Source organism: Aspergillus welwitschiae (assembly GCF_003344945.1).
Source record: "Aspergillus welwitschiae strain CBS 139.54b unplaced genomic scaffold BDQ94scaffold_1, whole genome shotgun sequence".
Taxonomy (NCBI): domain Eukaryota; kingdom Fungi; phylum Ascomycota; class Eurotiomycetes; order Eurotiales; family Aspergillaceae; genus Aspergillus; species Aspergillus welwitschiae.
The window spans coordinates 748156-765204 of record NW_020798695.1 but is presented as its reverse complement, the minus strand read 5'-3'; the positions used below and the strand labels follow the sequence as shown (position 1 = coordinate 765204).

The 17049-nt window shown below is 49.4% G+C and overlaps 5 protein-coding genes across 5 annotated transcripts; 1 reads left to right on the top strand and 4 right to left on the bottom strand.

Annotated features, from left to right (window-relative positions):
- Positions 1-1206: 1206 nt before the first annotated feature.
- On the bottom strand, positions 1207-2785 carry BDQ94DRAFT_164983 (uncharacterized protein; the record flags this gene model as incomplete). The annotated part of the gene is made up of 3 exons (XM_026770167.1): positions 1207-1254; positions 1319-1915; positions 1994-2785. 3 exons carry the CDS (start codon positions 2783-2785, stop codon positions 1207-1209), a joined length of 1437 nt encoding a protein of 478 aa, XP_026632257.1.
- Positions 2786-4357: 1572 nt separating this feature from the next.
- Positions 4358-6529, bottom strand: BDQ94DRAFT_3408 (splicing factor cactin). Its single transcript, XM_026775532.1, has 5 exons — positions 5914-6529; positions 5383-5850; positions 4705-5331; positions 4619-4651; positions 4358-4558 (listed from the first exon to the last, which is right to left on the bottom strand). The coding sequence occupies exons 1-5, from the start codon at positions 6415-6417 to the stop codon at positions 4541-4543; spliced, it is 1650 nt and encodes a 549-aa protein (XP_026632256.1). The 5' UTR covers positions 6418-6529; the 3' UTR covers positions 4358-4540.
- Positions 6530-6711: 182 nt separating this feature from the next.
- BDQ94DRAFT_3389 (uncharacterized protein) lies at positions 6712-8618 on the top strand. The gene is made up of 2 exons (XM_026775523.1): positions 6712-7653; positions 7708-8618. The coding sequence occupies exons 1-2, from the start codon at positions 6745-6747 to the stop codon at positions 8527-8529; spliced, it is 1731 nt and encodes a 576-aa protein (XP_026632255.1). The 5' UTR covers positions 6712-6744; the 3' UTR covers positions 8530-8618.
- Positions 8619-9159: 541 nt separating this feature from the next.
- On the bottom strand, positions 9160-13532 carry BDQ94DRAFT_164980 (WD repeat protein; the record flags this gene model as incomplete). The annotated part of the gene is made up of 2 exons (XM_026770166.1): positions 9160-13003; positions 13303-13532. 2 exons carry the CDS (start codon positions 13530-13532, stop codon positions 9160-9162), a joined length of 4074 nt encoding a protein of 1357 aa, XP_026632254.1.
- A 3047-nt stretch (positions 13533-16579) lies between these two features.
- Positions 16580-17008, bottom strand: BDQ94DRAFT_132696 (uncharacterized protein). The gene has a single exon (XM_026764111.1). It carries the CDS (start codon positions 16891-16893, stop codon positions 16621-16623), a length of 273 nt encoding a protein of 90 aa, XP_026632253.1. The 5' UTR covers positions 16894-17008; the 3' UTR covers positions 16580-16620.
- Positions 17009-17049: the final 41 nt, after the last annotated feature.

Below are 17049 nucleotides of genomic sequence, written 5' to 3'. Positions count from 1 at the left end.
AATTATGAGTCGTCGGTAGCGAGAGGAGGAAGAGGAGACGATGGTAGTGGTCGCTAAGCAAGTGACAAGGGACGAAAGACTTAGTCGCGTCTAGTCCGTGGGGAGGGGAAGACGAAGGAGGGGCAGCAGGAGATTTGGAAGAGCGATGGGCTTGGAAATCAGTAGATCCCTTGGGCACCCATTCCGATTGAAGGAAGGATAACGGGCAAATCGATGGACTAAAAAGAAACGAAATTTTGGCGCGAAAAAAAAAAAAAAAAAAAAAAAAAAAAAAAAAAAAAAAAAAAAAAAAGAAAAAAAAAAAAAAAAAAAAAAAAAAAAAAAAAAAAAAAAAAAAAAAAAAAAAAAAAAAAAAAAAAAAAAAAAAAAAGGCACTGGGGCCGAAAGAAAGGCGGATGGAAGGGTGGAAGAACGAAGATACGCCGGATATGCTGCCTGCATGCCCTGCATGCAGGTGAGCTACCAGACTTTCGTGATTTTCTGTCTTTCTGACAGCCTGAGGGGGAAACGGACGAGCCCAGCTTCGCCCTGAAGCCCAACAGCTCGTGATTTGTGCTGCTCCGACGTTGACATGAAATCAGATATAGCGGCATTCTTGCCGGGGTCCGGTTGAGCCAAGTCGTTCGTGTCTCATGCTTCTCAACCAATTTTTCTCTATGCGTGCATTTTGCCTTATAGGCGATCATGTATTTATCACGGTTGGCGTTAGCATCATGGCCTGCATATTCCCACCATTTCCTTACACCCGTTCCGTTTGGTAACCCGCCCGGAATGTCTTAGCGGGAAACAAAAAGAGGAAAATTGAAGTAGGATAAATAAATAATTAGCTAAATAAATTAAAGAAAAATAAGACATAGAAAATCGAACAATAAATAATAAATATGAAATATAAGACAATAAAATAAGATTAATACAAGAAAAAGAAAAGAAAAGAAAATGGTTGTGAACTTGAAGCGCTACAGCTCTTCGCATTTCGCACTCTTGATGAGTCCCTGTTCAAGATCAATGAAGGGTGGCACCTTATTACTTGGCCTCAGGATAAATAAGAGGAAGACAGTGACAAGTTTACATATGACTTAAAGATCGAATGTCAGATGAATAAGAAATGATAACTGGATCGTGATAGGGTAGTGATGATAATCAGAAGAAGGAAATATTAATAAAGGAGAGAAAATTCGAAACTTTGATACGGGACAATGCATCGCCCTAAGACCCCAAGCCAGGCAGGCTATCAATCAAGTACAAGACACCCAACTATGCAAGTCAGCCAAAAGTCTTTCTATCGATCTAGTGTTGTTGCACCGAGCTTCTGCTATACTCCCATCTGGAGATCCGTGGAGATTCCGGGGCCAGCCAGCAAGCCAGTAGGAAACGAGTGGACGGCTGCTCCCCAGCCGAGAAAGCCTGAGTCCAACGCAACACAGTCGGGCCCTGGTCCCGCCATGTCGCAAAAAAGGGGAGGACATGGAGCGGGATCTGCGCAGCCAACAACGCTCCCCAAATCGAATGGCTCGTTGGATAAGCGAGTCCCCGACGTGGTCAGTCCGGAGACATGGAAAGGTGACATGACTGTAATCCCCGTCAACGTTACCGCTGTCGTATTGTAATGAGTGAACACATTCTTCGTCGGTCGCGGTCGTGATGTCACTCGTGGGTGGTACCTGCCTTTGGGCAACTCGTCCTCGCTCATCCGCCCACGAACTTTTGACTTGATTTTAGTAGCTTTCCCTCCCTTGGCCCCGGATCGCTGGCGTTGAGGCGCCGGTGGATCCGAGCTCGAGGCCTTTCTGTAACTCGCCTGCTTCCTGTACCGGGTGGTGGATTGGACGCCATTCTTGATGGCTTCAGTCGTTAAGCGCCAGTAATTCACAGCCTTCTTTCCGGGTATCGGTTCTTCCCGGACTGCCTCAAAGCCCTATAGTATAGTAATGTCTTCTTAGTATCCAGTGATCAATAATGAAGCAAGGAAAGTAGGAAGATCAGGCGGACTCACTGCGTTCATAGACAAGTTGTGCCGTACACTGTTTTGCCAGCCTTTCGAGCTGAGATCTCTCCCCTTTGCTGTGTTTTGTTCAAACCAGTTGTAAATCCCTTGAAGGGACAGCTTCATTTCCGGATTGGTCTTGAGGGCCATTTCGATAAGCTTAGAATACGGTTTATCATCAATACTGTCGGGAGAGTCCGGCGTTTCCAGCTTCAGCGAAGAGTAGGTTAGCGCCGAGATTGCTGGTGACGGTGGTGGCAAGCTCGCTGTAGGACAAGCCGTTTCACAAGCATCTGACCGTGACATCCCCGACGGTGTGCGATAAGAAGTAGACTCATGCGAGCATGATGAGATGGATCCTGGCTCACGTAGCCAGTCTGATGGTGCTCTTCTGTCCTCAAGGCGCCGTAGTTCGGGCTTAAGTTGCCTCATCCTGGGGCCACCAGCTGCCGCCAACGAGGACGGTGTGGCAGGTGTCTCAAGGCGATGAGATGGAAGTAAGCGAGGCAACCCTCGTTCCGGTAGAGAATTCGGAGCTGGTAGTGATGGGGGCAGTGTCATCTTCCATGGATATTGGTGCTGAGGAGACAGTAACGTCGGCTCTCCAGGGCTAGTTGCAGAGCTGGAACACGTCCAGTTCCCGATTATCGAGCAGGGATCACGATGGTGAGAAGGGTCCAAACGAACGCCATCCGAGACGGAAGTGGAAGCGGTCTCTGTTTGTCTGGTGAAATCACCAAGCCCACGGCCAAATGGATGTGAATCCGAGGGTAAGCCATGAGGGGGGTAGAAACGATCCATGTCGTCCTCACAAAGAATCAAAATTCTCACAAACCGTTTCAGAAGCTCTGGCCTGACAAGGTAATGCCTAGAGATCAATACAAGGAGAATAAGAGTGAGATGGGGAAGCGAGGGTACACAAAACGTGCCAGGTAGATGAAGAAAGCCCTGTGAGATGGGGAGGTCAAGCAAGAGGGGTTGGCTAGAAAATAAATATATAAGACGTGTGACCACTCAGGACGAGGAGACTCTATAGTTCACTTGGAGCTGTGAGGCGAAAGAAATACCAGCTCATAAGATATTCTTCTCTGTTTTTTTCTTTTTCTTTCTTTTTTTACTTTTGTTTCTCCCTCCTTCTTCCTTGCTGCACGAAGCCAGCCAGCGCGATGCATTTTCCTGACAAACAACCGTGGCTCTATGTATAAGATGGTGGCAGATTTGCCCGACGAACCCCAGAAGCAGCAAAAGAAACGATAATTGGGGTAAAATGGTAAAATATGACCCGCGAACGAAAATGACTTGAATAGAACTTGAACGCGAAATTAAAAGAAGGGAAAATAAAAAAACGAATAAGATAAAATGGAAAAATAAAAAAAATAAAAATAGAAATAAGGACAAGAATAAAATAACTTGAGATAGAATAAAATAAAAACGAAAAGATTAGAAAGTAACCCGACAAAATCAAACAGGAAAATAAAAAGAAAAGCCTCTCACTCACTCACTCTCTCATACACACACACACTCTCTCTCTCTCTCTCTCTCTCTCTCTCTCTGTGTGTGTTTCCAGCATGTGCTCTAGGGGAGGTTCTGGCCGGAGTAGCTTCGTTTCTACCGCGGGAATCGCCATCAGGTTGTGGAACAGCGATCTAGCGGTGCAGCTGTGGCCAATGAACTTCAGTGGGCCGAAAAAGAGAATGAACCTGGTGCTTACAGGGGGGCCTGTCATGGCCGTACTTTGGTGGGCTACTATAACACTGGACCGACGGGGGTTGGAGTGGGTAGCTTTGGGAATGGCGGCCACCTGCAGGAGGCCTGCGATAATTGCGCTAACCACGACCGACTGAACAAAGGTCGGGTGCAGAACGAACTCCTGAGGACTTGCTATTGGGCCATTTTCCTAGCAAGAGCCATCAGCACTTGGGAAAAATAGAAGACCAAAGAGCAAATTTTCCCAGATATTCCAACCTATTCCCGATTCCCCGACCAGCCGAAACCATGAGAGGAACATGCAGCAGGGTGGCATGGTTTGACATCTTGGAAAACCCGCACCACAGTTGCGGCCTTTCCTTCGTCCGCGGAGGCGATACGAATCAAGCCAGACCAGGCTATTTAGAAATAAGATTAGAAATATGTAGCATTAAGTCCCATTTAATAGGCAGACCGACAGTCCCCAGATGGCGAGACTACTCATTTGACAAGTTGGGAACCAGTGGCGGGTTCCACGGAGTGGGATAGAGATCGCAAGGCACAATGGGGAAGAGATGAAGGAATGCGGTTCATTTAAGCATGGCCCGCTACGCGCATGTGGAAACTTTGATCTGCGACATCCGATAATGTAGTTTCATATCAATATGATATATCCTAGCTTGGCCGAGATGGGATCCAATGCCGTAGGAGGGAGTTAAAGTTTCCAGCCCAATAAGGTTGACCTCTGCGGTAGGCGGGCCGGTGACGGACAACGGACCCCGAGCGTGGTGGAACCAAGATCGTCAGTCCCATCCCAACCAACACTGTACATCACAGTAGTCCAGTACAAATCCTTCGAGCGACAACAAATTACTTCCGGTAGTATATCTGGGAAACATTGTCAGTATATGCCAGATGCTAGGGCCTGAGCGACACGAAATAACTCACTCGCTTGAATTGGAAGTGCAGTTGCAAAATTCCCTAGATCTCCTGTAAGACTCTTCCTGTCTAATTTCCTCGTGTCCAGGACATACCTTATCAAATGTGCTTTTGAAACCTCTTTCCCTCTTCGCGCTGTAATCCCATTCCTTGTCAACGATCCGAAAGGCAATATCCTCATACGGCGGACCGGCCATAAAACGAATCAAACAAGTATCCTCCTCTCCAGCCGCTGCAAAGGATTGTCCCCGCTTTCGTCCATGCTCTCGTTCAATGCGGTAGGTCGGTGCTTTTGTCTTGTCGATCAAATCAGGGTAGAAAATATTGAACTTGTACCCCTGCACGACTTTGGGGGGCGGGTTATCATGGTCATAATGAGTCTGATTGTACTTGTTCCACTCATAACCCATTTGAACACGGTTAAAGTACCGTGGTTTGCGGGGCCGGTGTTTGCTCGCCCATTGTGGCTGGGAAGTTGTGCTCACAGCTTCCTCACCGGTAAAAATCTCCTCGTTTTCACTGACTCCCTTGGCCAACTCTCGCTCATAGAGCGCCTTGGTTGCCTGTGAGAAGTCTTCATTAGGAATCGAGGAGAATCGAGTCGAGGCTGTGGCAATTGGGGCGGTCGTTGCTTGGTTGATGGGAAGCGCCGATGGCTTTTCTGCCTGCCGTTGACGGAGAGGGACATAGCCCATCTTCAAAATCTTCTGTCGCTCGCGAGCCTACGAAGAGGTCAGTATCGGCAACATTGTGCAGTAGGAAGTGTAGCCTACCACTTGGTTAAGGAATGCATCTTCGTCCACTATCTCCAAGACTTTATCTTCCGGTCGGATTTGAAGCAATGGGTCAGGGTCGAGTTCACGATATTCCCCGCTATCAACCGCATCTGGGGCTGCTTGGATAATTGGCGCCAGAGGGGCCAGCTTGGCCCGCACAGACGCAGCTTCTTCAGACTGCTGTTTACGCAACCCACGAACCCTCTCGTCTATGACGGCTTGGTAGACCTTCTTCAGCTTCGCCCGAGCCTTCCATACAGTAAGGCTGCGCAGAAGCTCCTCCCAGTAGTCGGTATCGATAGGCTCGTTGGAGTCCAGCTTTTTCCTGACCTGTATCTCAAGTGTTTGTAGCTGTTCGTAAGACTTAGGACTCAATAACCTGTTTATATCTGCGGCCACGGAGCTAAGCGCACGACCTTCGGGAGCGGTGGTCTTCTGACGGTCTCGACAAATCACTTTCATGGTCTGCAATAAGGACAGTAAGTTAGCCCGTAGTCCAAATAGCATGCCATAGTGCAAGAACCATACCTTCCAGAAATCCCTATTTTGCGAGTTCTTCTCAAGACTCAAGAATGTGTCGATATCCTTTTCCAAGTCGAGTAGCTGGTCCTGGGATAGTCCCTCGAATACACCATCCGGATCTACTACATCGAGCTCCGAGTCCGCAATCTCATCGTCAAGAGGATTCCTTGTTGGGTCAATCACCCGTAATGTGACAGTGAGCCAGTCAATCGGCTTTGCCCGTCCCTCTTTCACTCTGATCTCTGCCTTCTTTTTCGCCTGCTTGAGAACGAAAATGTCCTCTTGCGCCACCCATTCCCGCACTTGCTCGTCTTCCTGAAGCTGATTGAGTCGGACCTGATCCCTCATGTTCCGAGGCCGGTTCTGCGATGACCGCTCATCTCCATCTCTTCTATCGCGATACCGATCCGTTTCGTCATATCTGCGCGGGGCTTTTTGGGAATGGCGCGAGGAGGGCGATCGAGACCGACTTCGCTTCGAACCCGTGCGATCGGGCATTCGATATGCCATTATGGCGCTTTTTCAACGTGGTTTCCGAAGAAACCAAGTGTATCGGTGAGTAACGAAAGATCAGTTGTTAACTATCTCAAAGATGGATGCGAAGAGGCCCAGAACCGCGAGGTCTGACATAGTTTCTTCCAAGCTTTCTGGAGAAACGGGTGGTCGCGCGCCAAGGATGGGAGGTATAGCGACCGGCAAAGTTTCCCTAATGGCCACGTGCCCCGAGCGGCTCCATGTGATCCACCGCGGGAGGGAAGCCTGGAGGAGCTTCCCACACCTTTCCATCTATTTACTCTGGAACCACCCATCAAAACACCCGCAAGCGACACTCGAGAGATGTCTGCGCGGTGGCAGAAACTGCACATATCAAATCGTGCGCCTGTGCCACCTCTATTTTATAGATACACCCTTTTCAGAGATGGATATGAGTTGTACCTAACCGATCTCACGTATATTTGGTCCGAGCGTCCCAACCGCCAGCATATTCTGGGAAGAGCCGTTGAAGAGGATGCGACAATTGACCCCAGCCAAGACATAGATCAGTTCAATATACTTCTGGAGAAATTAGGGGAGGCCTTGCGCAATGACCCGGGTACCAGCACTGTACTAAGGCGTGGACGGGAGAATGATACCCTACACCTGACCACTACAACAAGCCTACCGGCCCCACTTGAGCCTCTGAAGTGGAATTTCTACATGGCTAGAGAGAAACAGCGCTTTTCGACTACTCAACTGCTTATCCCGCATATAAAGTCTGAGGCTGCCTGGGAGTTGCGCCAGCGGGAACTAATCGAAGTTGTTAAACGGAAGGATTGGCTGCTGTCAAAGCTACTCGATAAGCTTGAAGCCGTCGGGCTTGATCTCAGCACTATCTTCCCTAGTATCCCCGGACTCAGGGCCAACCACAAGGGCTCAACGCAGTCACAGGCCGCCAAGTATATTAGTGGAGCGAGACCTTTCGATGAGGATGCTTGGCTTGAGGAGAACAACGCGATAACATCTGAGACCGGATTCGCATCCACCATTTTGGAAGAAACAGAAGATTCTACCCTTGATGATAATCTTCTGCTACTCGAAGATCTCAGCGCGCCATCAGAAGGATGGTGGAGGAAGATGTCCACCGTTAACAATAACACCGAAGCCGTAGATGCCAGGACCCCGGAGGACTCGACGAACATGGACACTACGGACGGTGGTTTGGAGACTGAGGATGACTTTGACGATAACGATGACGATGATTTTGAGGTACGTACCTTTCCCACACAATGCAGTGCCTTGTATTCATAATTCGCATTTCAGCGACAAGAGACCCCTCCGAGACTCAGACCTCAGCCGAACCACCAAACTCCCCCTTCAGGGCTAGGCGAGGACACAGCAACAGAAAGTGAAGATGACCTTGAAGATCGAAATGGGGGACCAAGTACAGCGAAGTCTCCGGCATCACGAAACAATTCCAGGGGCCTTGGAACGATCGGAGGCATCAGAAAACAGCCCCCACAACCAGAATCGCCTCAAACATCACCAGCATTAGCAGATGTCGACGCAGCGATACCAAGACGCAAGGCCCCCGCAACCCAAGCAGACAGCGACCAAACAGCCGACGAGACAGACGACGACCACGACGACAATCATCCCTCTCCATCACCCTCACCGCCGCCCTCAAACCGTCAAACAAAGCCCCGCAAAATAGGTATGATAGGTGGCAAGAAAGCCGAAAAACAAGCCTCCCCACCAGCATCACCAAATCCCGAATCATCCAGTAAACTCCAGTCAAAACCCCGGGGGATCGGCGTCATAGGTGGTAAGGGCAAAGCAAGGCAAGCCTCCCCACCATCATCGCCGCCACCAGAAGCCGAATCATCGACCAAAGCCCAGACGAAGTCCCACAGTCTAGGAGTGATAGGCGGCCGAAAGGGAGAAAAGCAAGCCACGTCGTCGCCAGCAGCTACAGCAACGCAGTCCTCAGGGCCACCATCCCCTGCACCAGCTCTGGACGAACAACCCGCAGAGCCGGAGAAGGAAGAAACAGAGGAAGAAAAAGCGGACAGGAAGCGGGAAGAGCTGAAGAGACAGCTTGAAGCTAAGAGCAAGGCGCCTGCTAAGAAGAAGCGGAAGTTTTAAGCTACTTTTCTGCTGGAGCTATCTGTTTATATCCTACCTGAGGGCGGATAGGCACGTGGTTGTCTGCTCGGGGGGATTTACCACAGCAGTTTCAGGAAGGGGGAGGGGAAGGGGGTGGAATAATCATCAGGGGTGATGACTGTACATACCAAGTCGATCTTGGAAAAAAGAGGGGGATTTTGGTCAAGATTACATATTATGACCGGGATGGAGATTGGGGATGATCTCTGGACATATTTCCTTGCTTGCTGTATATGTTGTTGTGAGGAACAAAGAAGCGCTGTATGTAGGTTTTGTCCTGATGATTTTGAGTATTTACGATGGACGAAAAGGTGGTGGAAATTTCATTTCTTCGTATTGAAACAGCATCCAGTATGTGAAATCGATTCTATGTAGCGCACACACACACACACACTTATAAAATACCTGCTCATCAACCACGCGCTATCAGACATATCAGGCCACCGCAATCTAGACTTCACCCCCCAAGACGCCAGAACCGACAACAATCGGGTATCTGCAAAAGCGCAAAATAGCAGGCTCAACAAACAAATTCGAGAAAAAGAGAAGAAATAACATAGTTCGGACCCCCTACAATACATCTAGGGAGCGAACAAAAAGCGCCTTACCTTAACCGCTGAGCCCACTCATGCCTCCAAGACTAGTTCGCGGACCACTTCGACGCGGTTGACCCTGCTCACTGGGCGTTATCAAACGCACCTTCTTGGGCGACATAGTGCTAGTGGAAGCCCCGCTAGGCCCACCACTTGTTGCAGTGGTAGCTGTTGTGGAAGCGCTCCCAGCTGATGCACCAACGCCTAGCATGCCGCGAACTTTCTCGACGGCCCTGCTTTCTCCTTTAGTCCACGTATCTCGTTTGATTAAGCCTACACCGGCTTTTCGGCCGGCAGTGTCACGTCTCTTTGATTCCTCTAGGAGGACGGAGCGGTTATGTTCGCGACGCGGGCCAGGACCGCAATCATGCATGCATCCCGGAGTAGCGCAACCTCCTTCACTGATGGAGACATCATTTAACCATGTGCTTATGCAAGCCAAGTGGCCCCCGTGGCCGCAGCCCTGGCACCAGGTCCAGAGTGTGGATCCTTTTGGTCGAGGGCGCTGTGATGGATCAGAGAGAAGATTATCCAGATGCTGCAATTCACTCTGGGGAATGGGTTCGGTTTTCAATGAAGAATGTGATGATGAAAGTGCGTGTGATGTAGCCTCAGAAGTCAGCTCTGGAGTTGAATAAGCGGATGCATTCGAGAGCTCTGCAACCCACTCAGGTGGCGGATCAAGGCTCATGCAGATAGCGCATGGCTCCTGAGGAGTGTTACAACGATGACAGCGCGTATTATCGCTCTTTGGGTTTTCATAAGGACGTTTGCATGTGAAACAGAACACGTTCATGAAAGTGTCCCCCTGGGCGTACTCATAGACTGCTGGGTAAGATGGGACACATAAAAGCCGAAGCTCAGCAGCTTCAATGTACATTGATTGGCGCACCAACTGTTCGTTGTAAGCTCTGAATATGTATTCTGCCTCCTCATCGGGAAGAATCTTTTCGCAATCTTTAAAAAGGATTCGTAGCTTCTGCAGTAAGTGTGCAGCAGACTGAATGTCCACATGGTTCCCACTATGGTAGTGTCGAATTGCCTCTTTGAAAAGCATCTCGACGCTCCAGGGTTTGTTCGTTGTCACGTCAGGACTGACAGGAATAGTCACGCCAAACAACTCACTAGTTCCTCCAGTGGCTGTCGGGTTGGTGTGCACTGAATCTTCATCTTCTTGACTAGGAACATTCAAGGGCCGACTCTCTTTCAATAGAGGTGGGGGGCTAGACGGTCGCTCGAGGTGTGTATTCTCTGAATCAGGGATACCTTCCAGTGTTTCACAGCCCTGGGTTTCTTTTTCGTTTACAGAAGTAGCCTTTGGGACTGACTCCTTGACTTCAACATAGCTGTTACTAGGCTCTGCAGTAGCCGCTTCCTGGCCAACATCTCCATCCTCGCGAGCCTCATACAGTCTCGCTGCCGAAGATAAGGAGGTGGCCATTGATTTGGACGGATGGGAGCTCTCTGTGGAGGCTGAGAACATAGGGAAGCTCTCCGATGATTCATGCCGGTGGAAGCCAGGCGGTTTAATAGGCACCATAGGAGATTCTAGTGAGAGAACCTTCTTGGGAAAGATCCTATAGTCGCGAATAGCTGCTTTTTTGTCCTCCATTTTCTGATCGTATTCATCTACTTCAGAAGTCCCCTTTGAAGCGCTCCCAAGCGTTTTCAAATGCCAATCTGCTCTGCCAGAGATGGCTCGAGGTGCAGATCTTTGGTCATCCGCAGTATCTTGAAGCACCGGGGCACGTCCCCGCTCGGAAGGCAAACTGTCAGGTGGGATAGAGACATCTTCACTAGCATCAGATTGACGGTGTTGTAATTGATGGACTGGTTGTGGATCGACATCTGACATCGATGACCAATCATTTGAAGTCATGGTGCCCTGATTAGAGCTAAGAACCGACGGTGGAAGAGGCTTCATTTCCGTATTGTCATTCAAAGACGTCATATGCGAAGTCGTGCTGTCCAAAGACCCAAGAGGGGAGTCAGGCAATGGCTGCGCGAGAGGCGTCGTCATATTTGACGCGCTTTCAGAGTCTGTCAGCGGGATCTTCAATGCTTCGTTCTCCACCACACCCTTGAACATTCGGGTTTTCAATTTGTCCTGTCTCCCATCTTCAATCACCCGTGGTTTCTCTGAAACAGGACCCTCCTTGGATGATTTTTTCTTCATGGTGCGAGGCCCCTTGTCTAAGTTGCGACGTTGCTCTCTGGCTCTGGTCTCGAGCTCTTGGACGACAGCAAATTTGATAATGCGCCAAGTCTGTGCTAGCTTGAGCAAAGAAGCGTCCTCCGAGCACTGTGCATTGTGGTTGAGTGATTCGAGCATGGACGATAGCTTGTCCATGCGGACTGCATCAGCACCATCGAGCAAAGAAGAGTAATTGGACGCCAAGTATTGAAAGGTATCTCGATCCAGTGTAGCTCCCGGAATACATCCAACTGCTCCGATCTGACGTGCCTCGGGGGTTTTAATCTTTGAAAGGACCTTTTCTAGTGGGAGGATAGGAATGAGATCTCCCACACCAGGCGGAGTACTGCCTAAGGATTTAGACGGCCGAACACTACTCGACTTGCTATGCCGATGGCGGATAGAAGCGAACGAAGGCTCATCGAGAACATCTTCTGCAGGGCTTTGACTCAAAACCTCACCACTATTGTGCTCTTCGTGTTGAGGGCCCACGAACTCATTAGTGCTGAGGCCTAGAGTACTACGCTGGGGACGTTTCTGGGCGAAGGCTAGGACTTCGCCGCTCGGACTCCAAGCCACCGAGCATGTCGGGCGTTGATTGATAATCTGGGGAGCGTATCGAATATCAGTTTGAGTGAAAGCGCCAGCTTCACCTACTGTCCATAACAGGTCCTTGGAATGCCAGAGCAAGTCGGTCGCGTGAGCATCATACCGATCGAATTCGCGGAACGGTATGTGTGGCCTGCGGAGATCCCAGAGATGAACTCGCGGGTCCTCCTTGTCGTAAGATGTCACTACCTGAGATGACTGCCAATCACCAGAGCCCTCCGGCTCCCTAGCCCACGAAGGTGGACGCCATCGGACGTTGAGGACTGCCTGAGGGGTCCGAAACTGGAAAGTCGGCTTCTGTCGGCGTTCGGCAGAAGAAGAGAAATCCCAGACTTTCACTTGTCTATCCGTACCACCGCTGACGATGTGCCTCCCATCAGGATGCCAATCTACCGAGAAGCACGGGCGGTCATGGGCAGTAATCCGCATTAACGGAGCGCTTGACTTGCGGCAGTCCCACAGTTGTATCGCTCCGCTGTCTGTTGCAGTCGCAAACATGACCCCGTCGGTTGGCGACCACCTGATATCCCGGACGGCATCACTGTTACCGTGGAACAGATCCAGACTCCCACACACCAAGACGCCACGTTCCGCAGAAGCTGTCCGCAAGTCCCACATTCGAATGGAAGAATCCTGACTCCCCGACAGAAGCCATGACGCATGGTGCGGGTTGAAGGCTAACCGATGGACCTGGCGGCTGTGGCCCTGGAATCGGCAACATTCCAAGCCAGTTCGGCGCAGATCATACACCACGATGCGGCCATTGGCCACCGCCGTGGCAATAATCTGGTCATACTCACCATGTGACCACTTGACATCTCTCACAGTCAGCTGGTCTTTATGCCGGGCGGAGAGTCCGCTTCCACCATGATGAGTGGATGAATAACTGATGATAGCATTGCGGAGATTGAATTCCTCGGATGAATGATCAGGCGAGACGCGGATGGTCTTCAAAATCTCCTTTCCGCCAATGACTGCATGTGTCCGCTGCGGGGAGATATCTAGAGCGGCAATAGGAATACCAGTCTTATGCGTAACAGTCTGGGATGCTCCAGGTCTAGGGAAGATGTTAGAGATCAATTTCTTTCTTTTTTTACTTTTTCCTCCTCCCAGTATGAGGGTCTGTAAAGATTCTCGCAAGAAGAAGATGGGGCATGATCTAGCATGGAAAGCGTGTGAAAGGCGGCGAATCGGGTGAAACTGGAGGGGATCCAAATAAAGAAGCAAGGGACAAAGCGGGTAGGGGGGATGGGGTCAGCTAGTAGTAAGTAAAACAAAGTGGGTAGCTAATAAAGAGTGATTTATGTAGGTGTGCTAAGGGAGGGAGAGGGGGGGGAAGGGAAAGGCGAGCTATACAATGACTTGGACCTTGTTGAACGGGGACCAGCAGACAAATCTGCACGACTTCCCGCCGTGTGCGGACTAGGAGGTCGAGACCCTGAGAAGAAGGGCTGGGCGAATCTTGCCAGAGCACTGGCCGCGCGGTTGGAATATTTGTGACTCTGTTGCACGGGAGCTGGTGGTGGGGGAGGCGGCGGTGCTGGCGAGGAGCTGCCTCGGGCGGGCAATCGAGAGAAGTCGGACATCATTGCCAGCTTGGAGGTGTCAAGAGATCACACTCAGCCACAGAACACTTTAACCCGACAGCGATCGGGGCTCCATCCTGGTGAACGAATGGGTTTCCGATGACAAGTACAAAACTTGTTGCTGAAAAGAGAAGAAGGTGGTGGTGGTGGGGAAAGGGAAAAGAGAAAAAAAGGAAAGGGGGAGGCGGAGTTTGGGTGAGGTGAGGATGTGGATGGGCTGAAGTTCGGTAGTTTGTGTTGTGATGAGGTTGAACTGGTGACTTTCCAGCTCACTTCCCTCACGGAAAAAGATGAATTGAGTGGAGATAATTTCAGGCAGCCTGCACCATGCAAGTAAACTATGCAGTGGAGATTATACTACTAACTAGTACTGCTACTTAGTAGACTTGAAATCTCTACCACTACTACAGTACTATGGGTAGTAACAATATGTTGAAATATATATTGGGTGAGAACCATCATAGTTGACTACTACCTTTGGTCGGTTGTTACTGTTAAACCTATACTTCAGTTGATCAAAGCTCTCACGATTCAGAGGTCTACTGGTAGTTATCAAAAAACACAGCTCTTCTGCTGCTAAGCTTTCTTCCATTGTACTATAACCTCTACAGAACGATAATCATGAGTTGTATAGCCGTAATCAAGACGTGACAGTAGTCCATTCCCACCCTTTGCTTTTGACACCCGATCCATAATCTGAACCTCAATTTCCCATCCGGGCCTTTCCCTCCCGATGGAGTCTAGTCCGGTTTCGGAGCTGGTGTACTGGGTACTGGGTACTAGTGTACTAATTAGTGTATTAGTGTATTATTAGGTAACCCACTCCAGCGTGGCAACACCCCGTGATGTGCAGCTCCTCAGTGGGTTTAGCGTGCCATATCCCTCTCCATCTTGGTTCCTTATTTCGTCCGTCCTCCCCCAGAATCAGAAAGTGAGATGCGAGATCCATGACCAGAGACATCCACAAGCAGCGGTTTCCAGGAAAGAAGGGAATGGACGAAGCAAGACAAAAGCAATTCTACAAATTCGATTTGTTCAGCTGATAACTCACAAAAGTCAAAAGTAGACTTGTCCAGCGCCTTCCTTCTCCCTTTTCCCCCTCCCTCCTAGTAGGGGGATTGTCAAAAGTACTACAGCATTAGGCCCGTCCAGACAAACATTCAGCATGTATCTATCGCCAGATTGACGCTACTCTCGAGGGTTACCATGGGTTGGTTAAAAAGCCATCGAATGGTTGGTTTCGGATAACCGTTCTGGATGGACGGAAGGATGGACGGGTGCAGACTGGGAAAGGCTGGAGGAAATCCAACCTGCATGCAGGTAGTGTTAAGGCGGTGTGGATTCAACGGTGGATGGGTTCGATCGGCTCCATGACGACTACTGACAAAGTAGTTAGCTTCTGGCACTTTAGTTAGTTAGTCAACAGAACTTGACTGTCAAGAAATACGTCAGAGGATAAACAGTGCAGCTGGGAGGCTACAGCTGGAGCTGTCGAGGGTTGTTTGACCATCCCCCAGCAACGTGCTTATTTTAGTCAGTATCCACCTATCGGATGCTCTACCATGCAACACCAGAAATAAGTTACTCAAGCCCCATGAAACCGATAGGCAGTGGTAGTCATGTCATGTCTTACTTTAAGGAGGGTGGAGGGGAAGAGGCGCATCCAGGGCCGTACGTTCCAGGCGCGGTTTTAGATCATCCGGACACTCGGGACTTCTGGGTGGGACAAGCTAAAAGACTAGTACCAGGAATGACTCGTCGAAATGGCAATGGCGATGCATCCTCAACTTGAAGAACATGATCGGTTCCAGCCCTCCCCGCATTGTTGCGACCGACTGCTGGGTCATACAGCGGAGGAGGGGACTTTTTGGTCGGGTGATAATAACGGACACCATGATCATGGTGTTGCGTTGCCCTTGAAGCAAGAAATTCTCCGCCCTATTCTCCCAATTAACCTGATCGGTCTTTGCTGCTGTCTACTTTTACCTTGCGGGAGGAAATTGGATTGGAATTCGCGCTCACCATGGAGAAAGCGACCGGACCACATTTCCTTTTGGAAACCGTCCCTGAAGCTGTCAGCCACCTACGCACCAAACGATCGTCCCTCCTGCATCATGGTTATGAATGAGGACTCGATCAATCAAAAATGATCCATATTCATATATACTAACCAAGGGGACCGGTAAGATCGTGGGAAGGGGGCCAGCAGGAGTGATGTGTCCTTCTGTCTCTCAGCAGGCCAGCAGCCATTCAAGGAGCTGCTCAGGCATCCCAGCAAACAGCTTTCCAGGGAATCCCCGGACGGCTATTTGCTGTTGCAGGCCAGGCCCTTCATCATTCGTCCGCTGCGGGTTACCTCTCGCATCGATCTGCGCCTCGCCCTCCTCCATCGAGATCTGTCACGACCACACCACTATCCTTACGCCCTGAGTTTTTCCACCCCCCTCCTGTTGGCCTTTCCCTTATTTTTCTTTTCTTTTCGTCTTTTTTACAGTGGGTGTTTGCATCTGAGTCCCGAAAAGATCGTCGATTTCTGTTTCTTCTTTCACTTCTATCGAGGGTTACACAAACGATCTCAACCCTTCCACCCACAGGTTGGCTAGTAGCTACTGCACGGAGTATCTAGCAGCTGGTGGTAGTATAGGATAATAACTTTATCGCAGTACGCAGTGGTAGTAGCAGCTGTGTGTGTGTGTGGTATCATGTATGTATGCAACAAGTATGTCTCGCTCGAATCATGTAGCAATCAAGCCTCAAGAGTTGTTTTCTTGTACCCCACAGTTAGTATAGCTAACTACTCTATGCAGTATCTAGTAGTCATTCATTTATTACAGGCTTCCATGCTTTCCTGAATGCTTTCTGAGGGTTCGTGACCGTCGTCGGGCGAATTGTCCTCCTTTACCCCAAGACTCGAACCTTCATTCCAACCCCTGTTCCCATTGGGCACGAATCATTTGGTCAAATCCACCCAGACCCGAGGAAGCGGCCATGAACAGGCCTCAGCAGGTACTTACTTCATGGGACTAACAAACAGCTACGTACAAACAACAACAACAACAACAACAACACTGTAGTTTGATCATACATTTCAGCACACCGTCCTTTTCTCCGCCTTTTGAAAAAGAAAGACAAGAAAACACCCCATGAATTCTAATTTATCTACTTTGGGTTGTTTTAGCCACACCTTGCTCCTCGACACGTAACATTTAAGCAATGGTGGGGAGGAACAGCATGCAAAGGAATATGGGGGGAAAGAGAAATTAATTAAAAAAAATAATAAAAAGGACGAAAAAGACGAAAAAAACGAAAAAGAAAAAGCAAGAGGCATAAAATAAAAACCTCCGATTTTGCATCTGATCATCCTCGAAGAATTTCAGAAAATAAAATAGAGAAAAATTGAAATGAACTGGAATAAAAAAGAAGCAAAGTAAACCGACCGTTGGAAGAAAAGAGGAAAAATGAAGAGCGACTGTTCCTATGATTTAAATCATTTGATTTAATTTTAATTATCCTTCTT